Source organism: Schistocerca americana, chromosome 6 (assembly GCF_021461395.2).
Source record: "Schistocerca americana isolate TAMUIC-IGC-003095 chromosome 6, iqSchAmer2.1, whole genome shotgun sequence".
Lineage (NCBI taxonomy): Eukaryota > Metazoa > Arthropoda > Insecta > Orthoptera > Acrididae > Schistocerca > Schistocerca americana.
This window is the reverse complement of record NC_060124.1, coordinates 322,932,481-322,946,148: the sequence shown is the minus strand read 5'-3', so window position 1 is coordinate 322,946,148 and position 13,668 is coordinate 322,932,481. Positions and strand designations below refer to the sequence as shown.

The 13,668-nt window shown below is 39.7% G+C and overlaps 1 protein-coding gene across 2 annotated transcripts in view; it reads right to left on the bottom strand.

Moving 5' to 3' along the window:
- LOC124619507 (protein Spindly-like) overlaps positions 1–13,668 on the bottom strand; it is a 107,692-nt gene that overhangs the window by 50,563 nt on the left and 43,461 nt on the right. For both annotated transcript variants that reach the window (XR_006980088.1, XM_047145954.1), the window contains exons 6-7: positions 11,716–11,895; positions 34–243 (exon numbers count right to left, since the gene is read on the bottom strand). Coding sequence is in view for 1 of the 2 variants with exons in the window: in XM_047145954.1 (XP_047001910.1) it covers positions 34–243; positions 11,716–11,895 (390 nt within the window). In the remaining variant the exon portion in view is untranslated. The remainder of the gene's footprint in view (positions 1–33; positions 244–11,715; positions 11,896–13,668) is intronic.

Genomic DNA, 13,668 nt, shown 5'->3' with positions numbered 1-13,668 from the left:
CTGTAAATTCTGAGAAATGTCAACAGTACAGACCATAAGTTTCCGAATCTCAAACACTGTCTGGGAATATGTGTTCTGTAAAGCCAAAAGCTGCTCTTTCTGCTTCTTGGCCTCATTTTTCAATTGCTGTCGACTAACTTCAACTTCAGCAAACAGTGAGTTTCCTTTTGAAGAATGATTGACCACCTTTCCCTTGAGCATTTCAAGCTCACCTTTCATTATGAGATTTTCTTCCTGAAGAGCCTACAGTATAAAATAGAATTATAAGCATGATACTGCAAAGCCTACTCCTAAATGATATAATACTTACTGACTAATAAATTAAACTGAAGCTGTCCCCAGTACTTTACATTCTTACTCTACCTCCATTCTACTCACACTAAAAAAATATATACAGGGTGAATCACCTGAAGCTTGCACTGCAAGAGAAATGAATATGGCCTCCATGGTGCTGTAAACAATGTTTTTGACTTTTTAAACGTTTATAGTATGTGCTTTTCAAATCGTTCTGTTTAAAGGAATTGTAAATGTTCGTGAGTTTCGAAGAACATCGTCATTACTGACGCATGCATACGAAGTCAGATGTCTGCATTAACTACTCATTCTGTACCAGGGACTGGACCTACCAAGATCATCCAGAAACGTCGTGCTGGCTCAATAGGGCCTACTTTGCTTTGTTCAGTTACTCCACATTTTGCTGAAGTTTGCCTGGATTCGAAGTAAACAAAACAATGTTGTCACCCACAGTTTGAAGGTGGTTCAGGCCACTGAAGATGCCTTGCAGAAAATAAAGCCATCATAAAGGCGTCATCATCCACTCAGGACCACACATTTACACTCCATGAACGGTGACGTTCCATCGGCCAAAGCCAATTGGGACCGTCAACAGATCAATAGCGCGTGTTTCAGCGACTGATAAATGTGGCTTCATCACTAAACAAGATACACAATACATCTGGAGTAATGCCCATGTACAGAAAGTAACATGATTCTCATAATCGTTTCTATGCAGCTCTTGGTGAAGAGAGATGTGATAGGGATGGAATCTATGTCAATGGAGAATGCGTAGGACACTTGTCTGACATGTCACTTCCTCAGGCAATTGTGCAGCAGCTAATGAGCAGATCAACTGCAACAGCAGCAGAATATTAATTTCTCCCTCTTCAGTCATCACTATTTCCTTTTGTTGTCGTCTAGATGTTACACTATCACTTTCGGGTAACTGGTTGAAGAGGTTGATGAATAATTGCCGAGATGGTTGACATTTACTGGGATATCTTGACAAACGTTATACAAGAACAAATTGCATTCTTCCTACACACTCTACACACCATGAACATGCCATCATTTTTGGTACTTGTAAATCTCATCATCCACTCAGGACCTACTGCTTGGATTGACTGACTAGCAAGTCACAGTGCACTCAAGGAACACAAAAGCACATGTAAGTAAACATGATAACTTTGTGTTGAGGAACTAGGCAGGTTGAATGGCACCAAAATAGGTAGGTGTGGAAACTTTCCAAAATACGATCTCATAAATGGTTCGCACTAGAATCCTGCAACAAACACCACCAACATTCAAATTTACCCCTGCCTTTAGTTTGTTAATGTCAATAGGCATTGTCACATTTAAAAAAGTGTGTCTGCACAAAACATATTTATTACAATGTGTTTACTGGACAACAATACGAGCCCTGACTACCAATTTATTCTGTGAAAACCACAGGTCAATAACACTTTCCATTTCCACAATATTTGCGATGTAAGATTTAGGTGATTCACCCTACGTATAAAAGCACTTAAAGCTGTCACTCTACAGCAAGTAATTCACTATAATAATGAACAATTAACACTACCTTAAACAAGTCAAAATAACAATGAGTAATCAAAATATACTTGTGGACCCATGGAAAAAGCAGATAGATATTTAATCCTAAGTTAATGAAAATTACAGAATTTTAATGCTCCAGTGATGGACAAAATAAGTTTGACTCCAATTGGCAAATAATATGTTTATCATTAAGACTCTTTTCTGAAAGATAATTTGATGAAGATTGCATGATCAGGCTTCACACAGTTATGTTAAACAAGATTTGTGATAATGTGATGGCTTGTTCCTTTCCATTTAACTCACTCTGTCCTAACAGACCAGACCTTTCTGTTGTTCCACAATTAAATATTCTAGAATATTTTTGATTGATAATTTAAAAATACTAGCTCCAAAAGGACAATAGTTCCAAGTTGAGTAGGAATCTGTCACAAACTGATGAATAACTAAGCAATGAAAGTCTATTATTTCTGAGAACTTTCCTTACTTGTATTTGGGAACATGCTCAGTTTCAAGACTTACATACAGACATCGATCTATTGAGGCACTTGTCTAAACTACTATTAAGTATTGACAATGAAGGAGTTTAATACTGCTACATCTGATCACCCAATTGTTGGGAACAATTACTGAAATATTTATTGTATTCTCGAAAGAGGCTACATATTTACAACATCTTCCTGTTCCAGTACTTCCTTTGCATAAACAGAGTTTACAGCACATCAAAGCGATGAACTTAACTCTAATGTTAAGCAGGGTACCAGGTACAACAGCATCTATCAATAGTTATTCTCTTGTGGAACCTAATTACTGGTCTTTGCGTAAGATTATTATTACTATATTGCTATTATTATTATTATTATTATTATTATTATTATTATTATTATATTCCATCCTGGATTTTCCATTGTTTGGTCTTTGCATAACAGTAGTCCAAACCTTATTTAAGAAATAAATAAATATTATGTAATTATTTTTTGTATGCAGTCCAGATACACAGTGAAACCCCACACTAAAGAATCATACCACTCTGCTACAGCCGGAACAAAACAGCAAAGCCCATTTACTCTTTATCAACGGTTTGTGCCATTTTGTTTTGGCTTCTCTGTGGGGATTCTACTGTAATGTGGAGCAAGGATTACAGAATGTACCAGACAGCAGATGTGTACTGTGGAGGGGGGGACTTTCTTTTTTGTGATAGTTAAATCTGTATGACTACCCCTCAATATTACAGCAATGGTCCTAGATATGGCATACAGAATAATTAAGTTGGCATGGGCAGGAACTCTTAGTGACTTTACGGATTCCCATGTTCCAGGTCCGTTTACTAAATCATTTTAGGATTTTTGATGTTTTTCTCTCATACCTAGTAATAATAATAGCAAAAATGTGGCAGCAGAGGATAGGTATTAAATTACAATTACTTTCATCTTGTTCTGGCGTGTATAACCCTGATTATGATTGGTTGGTTGGTTTGTAGGAATTAACCCTCTGGTGTACATTTTCAGTGCAGTGGACAGTTGTTAATAGTCACTTCTTTGGTGTTTTCTATCAGTCGTGATGCTGCAAATGCACCCAGGGCACAGCACCAGCAGGGAATATCCACTGGAATGGACTGCATACACTTTCACCTCCGGACTGATTGAGAATGCCAAAGAAGCAACATTAAAAACTGTTCACTGAAGTTGACATGTGCACCACAGGGTTAAGGGAATAAACAGTGAAGTCATCAGTCCCCCGTTCAGGAGGCAGTCCATCAGGAGTTAGTGATGTCAGCCACAAACTTGATTTGCTTCTGACAGTATGTAGGAGTAGTAACATTGAGATACTAAATGCAAAACTGATATCAGAGATGATAAATAATTTAAAGAGAGGTAAATGTCTATGGATATGCCAGTCTATGAGGGTTCCCCAGCACTAATCTGTGGTGGGGTACACACCACCCAAATCTTATCCCCTCCCTCCCCCACAACCCATTAAGAGCTAAGACAGAGTGGAAGAAAATAGGCCTTCTAGATAGAATATTCACAACAGTAAAAGTCAGAAGGCTGCAATCATAATAAACATTTGTTGGACAGAGAATTAATCATATCAGTACTGAGTAAGGCCAGCCAAGTGGCCTGAGCTCTGCATGCGACAAGACCTGTCTCTCCCACACGATACCTATGGGTAAATTGCTAAATATAAAAATGATTCCATTCCATTGGAGGAAGCATAAAGCCCTGTTGAACCATTCTTGTGACATCAACAAGTATCGAGGTTAAGGAATCCTTAAGATATCACATTCATTTAAGAAGCACTCCTAAAAAGTAAAAGTGGGTGAAGCAGAAAAATGGTTACCCACAACCAAATGTAATTAAAACAGAATAAAAGAGGGACAATCATGGCAGCTAGCACAAGAGGTATGACTGAGGGCCCCTCTCCCAGAATGTGATGGAAGACATTCCAACCCAACGACCATGTCTCCACTCCAAAAGCAGTTTAAAATATTAGCTCTGTGAATAACCAGTTTCTCAAAGGAAACAAAACTATCTTAACTGTCCATATATCATCCACCAATGTTAGAGGCAAAGAATCTGGAAAACCATGCTTGGCATAGGTAGCCAGGAGGAGGAGGTGGTATACTACCAGAACGTGCGCTACTGTCTAATGCTAGGCAAGCCTCAACACATCAGACAAAATTTAGGTCTAATCTGGTATGACGAATGCAGAAGTGACATGGGATGGTAGATTCCTTCTATGCGGAAAAGAAAAGGGAGCATCATGCTGCCATAGTCTCCTTGATAGTGTAGGGTTTATTAGAGGGGACCGTGGCCCACCAGATGTCTAATTTGCACCAACAAATACGCACCTGGGATTGTCAATGTGGATACTGTGTGGGTAATTGCTTCTCTAGCCAAACAATCAGACAATTTATTCCCCAGGATATCCACAGCTTGGGCCCCAACAAAAGACAAGTGAGTAGGTAGTACAACTATGGTCAGAGAGAAGCTCCTCAATGGCAGATATCCTAAGGAGGCATGAGTAGCATCGATTAAAGGACCAGCAACTGCTCTTTCAATCACTACAAATTAGAACACTTGCGTAAAAGATCTGTTTAAAAAAATGTAGGGCTACATGAAATGTATTTGCAATTGCGAATACGATCAGATTCTGGCTGTGCAACGCACAATGAAAATTAGTGCCAGACCGGGACTTGAACCCACATTTCTTGCTTTACATGAGCTGTCACCATAACTGCCTCTGCCATCCGAGCATGCCTCGAGAACCGACACAAACCACCTTAAGTCTCCATATGTCTACATACTATACTCACACAATTACTGTTATTCCCACACAGTAAGAGGCTTGCAATTACTAGCAGTATAGTAAAATGTAGGGCTCTGTTATTGGCTACCAGATTCACAGTAAAAAAGCTACCATTCTGGACAGCAAATGACAATCTGGATTCGTGGGAGCTGTTGAAGTGTGTCTCGTACCATCCATAGTTTTAGAGTCATCAGTGTAAATGACGATACCACTCCTGAAGAACCAGGAGAAACAGAAGCCAAAAGATCTATCAGGTAACTGAAACTTTAGGTCCTTGAAATAAATCATTCCTTTTTCGTTGTCTGGGTACTAACTAGGGGAAGTGTTCAGGACTATATCAGCAACACATTCCAAAAGGGACAGGCAGAGGTCCAGGAAGAGTGTCTTGCTGTGCAGTCCAACTGGTAATCCAACCCAAAGGCAAGTGTCCCAGGCTCTTCTACTCTCACAAAAATGGATAAGTCAGATGATTAGTAAGTTGCTGTATGGCAATTGTGTATCAGAACTGAAGAAGTAAGATTCACAATTCGGCAAGGAGACTGTTAAACCTGTCAACCATAGTCCAATTGGGGTCAAGGTCATGTCTCAGTAACTATGGAGTAGAGTAGTACGATTCACACTCCAAGGGGCATGGGCTGGGAAGCAAGTGTTAACTTTCGCAGAAAAGACAGTGTTTCTCTCTCAGGCAGCTTTTGGGAGCAAAATATGCCGTGTAAACAGCGCCAAGAGTCAGCTCGCTGGCAGTGTCCAAGAGTAAGGCAAGATCTCAGATAGTTGCACTCTGCATGTTCAGACCCCCCATGTAGACAGCAGCTTACATCTCTCAAGATCTGCTTGGTGTAGCTCTGAAACAAGAAAAATTATACCGGCATTGTCAGGAGAGCTGAGAGTACTCCTAATGCTGGGCAGCCATATTGTATCCAGGATTTGTGCCATATTTCACTGTTTTTACACTATCACATGTTGCTAATATATTCTGAGTTACTCATCCACACATTACATTTAAGTACACATGAAATTGTATGTTTCGAGCCATAATTTGTGGCCATGTCAAGTTTCTGAGCAAAGTAGTCATCTGTTTCACCTCTTATACGAACAGCAAGATAGATAGGAATACAGCAAAGGAAAATGCTTCTAGCCAAAAAAAGCTGAAGACTGGGTAGATGAGTCCGAATAACATTCTGATGTTGAATTATGTGATTATGTATACATTCAATGCCTATTGCTGTATCATGTGGGGAGTCATAAGCCTGAAGCAGTTCCCGGTTGGTAAAAGGTTCAGTATATAATTCAGTGTTACGGAGGTTAAAAGATATGGGGATGTCTTCAATTTGTCATGTGTGTTCGAAAGCTAACAAGGAAGGAAGAAAGACTGGGTTTAACATCCCATCAACATCGAGGTTACTAGAGACTGAATACAAGCTCCTGATTGTCAAAGAAGGGGAAGAAATCTGATGTACTCCATCAAAGGAACCAACCCAGCATTTGCCTGGAGCGATTTAGGAAAATCATGGAAAATTTAAATATGGATGGCTGGCTGGCTGCGGATTTGAACCATTGTCGCCCCAGAGAAAGGTAACAAGGCAAGAAGAGGATGACATCACCATTGCAAAGTGGGTTATGAGGTGCTCAGCATGAATTGACGCATCAGAACAAATATCACCGTGATGGAGAACACCCAAAACAGCTGATGATCTTTGGTGGCTCAGTATACAACAAAGCTTGGCTCACACCTCAGATGAGGAGATATATATTCCCAAGGAGAAGCAGCATTCCCAGCATTTGTTCTTACTGCATTTAATTAGGTAGCAAGCCCTTGTACAGAGTCACTTAAAATGTGATAAGGGTGGTATGTGAAAGATGTCACATGAGACTTTTCACAGCCTTTCTGCAATTCTTAATAGCTGTTACAATCTTTGATACCAGCTGCCGATGGAGTGAGCCCATAGGAAAGGGGATGGCAGTTTAAGCGACAGGTTAATGCATCAGGGATGCTTCCCACAATCTCATCAATGGAATCTGACAGAGGGGATGAAGGTGACAGCAGAGGTATAAAACTGCCAGGTGGCTCTTGAGAGAATCCAACATGGCAACTGGTCCATCAGTCAGTGACAAAGAATCCATGCTTAGCACAGAGATCTGGGAGGATAGGCATTACATATGGATGTGGGCTACTGTCTGCAAGGCTCCACAACCACAATGTGGAGTTGGCTCATGACATTACATAACATGAAACTAGGGGTTAATCTACTACAGCCAAAACAGAGGTGACAAGATGGTGGATTTCTTCTGGGAGGAATATGAACAGGAGCACCATACAGCAGTAGCGTCCTCGATAGTGCATGTACATCTACACCTACACTTATACTCCGCAAAACACCATGAGGTGCATGGCAAAGGGTATATCCCACTGTACCAGTTATTAGGGTTTCTTCCTGTTCCATTCATGTATGGAACCTGGGAAGGATGATTGTTGAAATGCCTCCATGTGTGAGTAATTATTCTAATCTTACTCTCACAATCCCTATGTGAGCAATATGTAGGGCTTGTAGTATTTCCCAGAGCAATCATTTAAAGCCATTTCTTGAAACGTTGTTAATAGACTTTCTCGGGATAGAAGTGCCATGTTTGTCAGTTAAGGTTCAACTGCTAATTTGTTAAGTTTCTATATGTTACAAGACCATTATTACTGTACTTACTTTCTGCTTTGTATTTTGATGCACTAGGTGTGTGGAGAATTACAATCAGCATGGCTAACAACAAAATACCCATAATTCTAACTCGATGCCTCCGATATATTTCCCGTTTGCACTCAGAGTTATTTCCTTTTCATATTGTTTTCTACCCCCCATGAACCATGGACCTTGCCGTTGGTGGGGAGGCTTGCGTGCCTCAGCGATACAGATCGCCGTACCGTAGGTGCAACCACAACGGAGGGGTATCTGTTGAGAGGCCAGACAAACATGTGGTTCCTGAAGAGGGGCAGCAGCCTTTTCAGTAGTTGCAGGGGCAACAGTCTGGATGATTGACTGATCTGGCCTTGTAACATTAACCAAAACGGCCTTGCTGTGCTGGTACTGCGAATGGCTGAAAGCAAGGGGAAACTACAGCCGTAATTTTTCCCGAGGACATGCAGCTTTACTGTATGATTAAATGATGATGGCGTCCTCTTGGGTAAAATATTCCGGAGGTAAAATAGTCCCCCAATCGGATCTCCGGGCGGGGACTACTCAAGAGAACGTCATTATCAGGAGAAAGAAAACTGGCATTCTACGGATCGGAGCGTGGAATGTCAGATCCCTTAATTGGGCAGGCAGGTTAGAAAATTTAAAAAGGAAATGGATAGGTTAAAGTTAGATATAGTGGGAATTAGTGAAGTTCGGTGGCAGGAGGAACAAGACTTTTGGTCAGGTGATTACAGGGTTATAAATACAAAATCAAATAGGGGTAATGCAGGAGTAGGTTTAATAATGAATAAAAAAATAGGAGTGCGGGTTAGCTACTACAAACAGCATAGTGAACGCATTATTGTGGCCAAGATAGACACAAAGCCTATGCCTACTACAGTAGTACAAGTTTATATGCCAACTAGCTCTGCAGATGATGAAGAAATTGATGAAATGTATGACGAGATAAAAGAAATTATTCAGGTAGTGAAGGGAGACGAAAATTTAATAGTCATGGGTGACTGGAATTCGTCAGTAGGAAAAGGGAGAGAAGGAAACATAGTAGGTGAATATGGATTGGGGGGGGAAGGAATGAGAGAGGAAGCCGCCTTGTAGAATTTTGCACAGAGCATAACTTAATCATAGCTAACACTTGGTTCAAGAATCATAAAAGAAGGTTGTATACGTGGAAGAAGCCTGGAGATACTAAAAGGTATCAGATAGATTATATAATGGTAAGACAGAGATTTACTGGGGGTAAGAAATGAAAGAGGAAGCTGCCTAGTAGAATTTTGCAAAGAGCATAACTTAATCATAGCTAACACTTGGTTCAAGAATCAAAAATGAAGGTTGTATACATGGAAGAAACCTGGAGATACTGACAGGTTTCATATAGATTATATAATGGTAAGACACGAGATTTAGGAAACAGGTTTTAAAATGTAAGACATTTCCTGGGGCAGATGTGGATTCTGACCACAATCTATTGGTTATGAACTGCAGATTGAAACTGAAGAAACTGCAAAAAGGTGGGAATTTAAGGAGATGGGACCTGGATAAACTGAAAGAACCAGAGGTTGTAGAGAGTTTCAGGGAGAGCATAAGGGAGCAATTGACAGGAATGGGGGAAAGAAATACAGTAGAAGAATAATGGGTAGCTCTGAGGGATGAAGTAGTGAAGGCAGCAGACGATCAAGTAGGTAAAAAGACGAGGGCTAATAGAAATCCTTGGGTAACAGAAGAAATATTGAATTTAATTGATGAAAGGAGAAAATATAAAAATGCAGTAAATGAAGCAGGCAAAAAGGAATACAAATGTCTCAAAAATGATATCGACAGGAAGTGCAAAATGGCTAAGCAGGGATGGCTAGAGGACAAATGTAAGGATGTAGAGGCTTGTCTCACTAGGGGTAAGATAGATACTGCCTACAGGAAAATTAAAGAGACCTTTGGAGAGAAGAGAACCACTTGTATGAATATCAAGAGCTCAGATGGCAACCCAGTTCTAAGCAAAGAAGGGAAGGCAGAAAGGTGGAAGGAGTATATAGAGGGTTTATACAAGGGCGATGTACTTGAGGACAATATTATGGAAATGGAAGAGGATGTAGATGAAGACGAAATGGGAGATAAGATACTGCGTGAAGAGTTTGACAGAGCACTGAAAGACCTGAGTCGAAACAAGGCCCCGGGAGTAGACAACATTCCATTAGAACTACTGATGGCCTCGGGAGAGCCAGTCATGACAAAACTCTACCATCTGGTGAGCACGATGTATGAGACAGGCGAAATACCCTCAGACTTCAAGAAGAATATAATAATTCCAATCCCAAAGAAAGCAGGTGTTGACAGATGTGAAAATTACCGAACTATCAGTTTAATAAGTCATAGCTGCAAAATACTAACGCGAATTCTTTACAGACAAATGGAAAAACTGGTAGAAGCCGACCTCGGGGAAGATCAGTTTGGATTCCGTAGAAATGTTGGAACACGTGAGGCAATACTGACCTTACGACTTATCTTAGAAGAAAGATTAAGAAAAGGCAAACCTACGTTTCTAGCATTTGTAGACTTAGAGAAAGCTTTTGACAATTTTAACTGGAATACTCACTTTCAAATTCTGAAGGTGGCAGGGGTAAAATACAGGGAGCGAAAGGCTATTTACAATTTGTACAGAAACCAGATGGCAGTTATAAGAGTCGGGGGGGCATGAAAGGGAAGCAGTGGTTGGGAAAGGAGTGAGACAGGGTTGTAGCCTTTCCCCGATGTTATTCAATCTGTATATTGAGCAAGCAGTAAAGGAAACAAAAGAAAAATTCGGAGTAGGTATTAATATTCATGGAGAAGAAGTAAAAACTTTGAGGTTCGCCGATGACATTGTAATTCTGTCAGAGACAGCAAAGGACTTGGAAGAGCAGTTGAACGGAATGGACAGTGTCTTGAAAGGAGGATATGAGATGAACATCAACAAAAGCAAAACGAGGATAATGGAATGTAGTCAAATTAAGTCGGGTGATGCTGAGGGAATTAGATTAGGAAATGAGACACTTAAAGTAGTAAAGGAGTTTTGCTATTTAGGGAGTAAAATAACTGATGATGGTCGAAGTAGAGAGGATATAAAATGTAGACTGGCAATGGCAAGGAAAGCGTTTCTCAAGAAGAGAAATTTGTTAACATCGAGTATAGATTTAAGTGTCAGGAAGTAGTTTCTGAAAGTATTTGTATGGAAGTGAAACATGGACGATAACTAGTTTGGACAAGAGAATAGAAGCTTTCGAAATGTGGTGCTACAGAAGAATGCTGAAGATAAGGTGGGTAGATCACGTAACTAATGAGGAGGTATTGAATAGGGTGGGGGAGAAGAGAAGTTTGTGGCACAACTTGACTAGAAGAAGGGATCGGTTGGTAGGACATGTTTTGAGGCATCGAGGGATCACAAATTTAGCATTGGAGGGCACCGTGGAGGGCAAAAATCGTAGAGGGAGACCAAGAGATGAATACAGTAAGCAGATTCAGAAGGATGTAGGTTGCAGTAGGTACTGGGAGATGAAGAAGCTTGCACAGGATAGAGTAGCATGGAGAGCTGCATCAAACCAGTCTCAGGACTGAAGACCACAACAACAACATTGTTTTCTACAGTTTGTCACTTCCTTTCCTTTTTTCTTTCATCCATAACTTGTCATGGATTACATCTAAATCTACACTATTAATTAAAAGGTAACAAAATACAATAAACATGATGACATGTTATATAAATAAAGCTAGTTTCTTCCATCCCTTAAAAAAAAAGCAACTGTACAAATGTATTTCCTCATGAAATAACCTCTTTTTTATAGTTACACTGTAAACTTATCACGAAATTATAATCCATGCCTGCTATAAAATGTAAAGTATTAGAATCAGCATGCCTTACCTCCATTTTTTCATTGGACATATTACACTCCTCAACTGTCAGAGCCAGTTTTGAACACAGTTCAGAAATTTTTTCTGAAAGCTCATTTGTTTCACTTGCCAGTAGATTATTTTGTGCATTAAGCTCTTCAGTTCCCTTCTGTAACTCTGAATAGGTTTTCCAAGCTTCACATTTTTCAGCCTGCAACAAATAATACCAAAATCACACAATCACACAATCTCACACACACACACACACACACACACACACACACACACACACACACACGAGAGAGAGAGAGAGAGAGAGAGAGAGAGAGAGAGAGAGAGAGAGAGAGAGAGAGATATTTTTTATTTTATTTGGTTCAAATGGTTCAAATGGCTCTGAGCACTATGGGACTCAACTGCTGTGGTCATTAGTCCCCTAGAACTTAGAACTACTTAAACCTAACTAACCTAAGGACAGCACACAACACCCAGCCATCACGAGGCAGAGAAAATCCCTGACCCCGCCGGGAATCGAACCCGGGAACCCGGGCGTGGGAAGCGAGAACGCTACCGCACGACCACGAGATGCGGGCTATTTTATTTGGCGCCATTTGCAAATGACCTGTCACATTGATACTAACACAGGTACAGTTTTCACAATATAAAACTGTACATGTACAGAATGTGAAACTTATTTGATATTTATTATTTTTTAATAATATTTAACAATGTTGCAGCTTTACATATTTATAGACTTTCAAATAATTAAGATATGGCAAATCTTAATATTGACAATTAATGTATCTAAGACAGGAATTTTGGAAAATAAAGAAGAGGTTAAGACATTATAAACCTGGAAAAAATTTCTAAAATAACTAGATTCTTGCATTTAAACAGGAGAAATAAAAGATAATAGGAAAGTACACAGATTTGTATTACAGATCATGCCACCACCTAGCTAGCCTATCTCTGATGCTCGGCAAAGCATCAGGCCTGTCACATTCAAGGCAGTGTACAAAATGTATCTAATATTCATTTTATAAATTTATGCATACAGAGGTGTATTTGTATTATTACATTATTTGTGCATCTTTGGTTTCTTATTTGTGTGTGTTATGTGCACAGATCTTTGTGTTGTCGTGTATAGGTAAAGCTGTTTTTTTCTAAACTTATACCCAACTATCTCACTTTCAGTACAGGTATTACTTTATCTAAGCTTAATAAACAATTACATCATTTAAATTACATGCATTACACAAGACATTTGTAAATACATTAAAATATTTTATGACAGTTGATCCATTTTTGTGTCCCTTAATTTAGGCTCACCAATTTAGTATTGGAGGGTAGCATGGAGGGTAAAAATCATAGAGGGAGACCAAGAGATGAATACACTAAGCAGATTCAGAAGGATGTAGGTTGCACTAGGTACTGGGAGATGATCACTGGATAGAGTAGCATGGAGAGCTGCATCAAACCAGTCTCAGGACTGAAGACCACAACAACAATAATTTATCTTACTCTTGTTGTTGTTGTAGTCGTCTTCAGTCCAAAGACTGGTCTAACACAGCTCTCCATGCTACTCTATGTTGTGCAAGCCTCTTCATCTCCAAGTAAGTACTGCAACCTACATCCTCCTAAATCTGCCAACATATTCATCTCTTGGTCTCCCTCTACGATTTTTACCCCCCCACACTTCCTCCAATACTGAACTGGTGATCCCTTGGTCACTCAGTATGTCCTATCAACTGATCTACCCTTTTAGTCTAGTTGTGCCACAAATTTCTTGTTCCACAATTCTATTCAGTACCTCTTCATTAGTTATGTGATCTACCCATCTAATCTTCAGCTCTCTTCTGTAGTACGGGATTTCATAAGCTTCTATTCTCTTCTTGTCTAAACTTTTAATGATCCATGTTTCATTTCCATACATGGCTACACTTCAGACAAATACTTTCATAAAAAGACTTCCTAACATTAAGTCCAT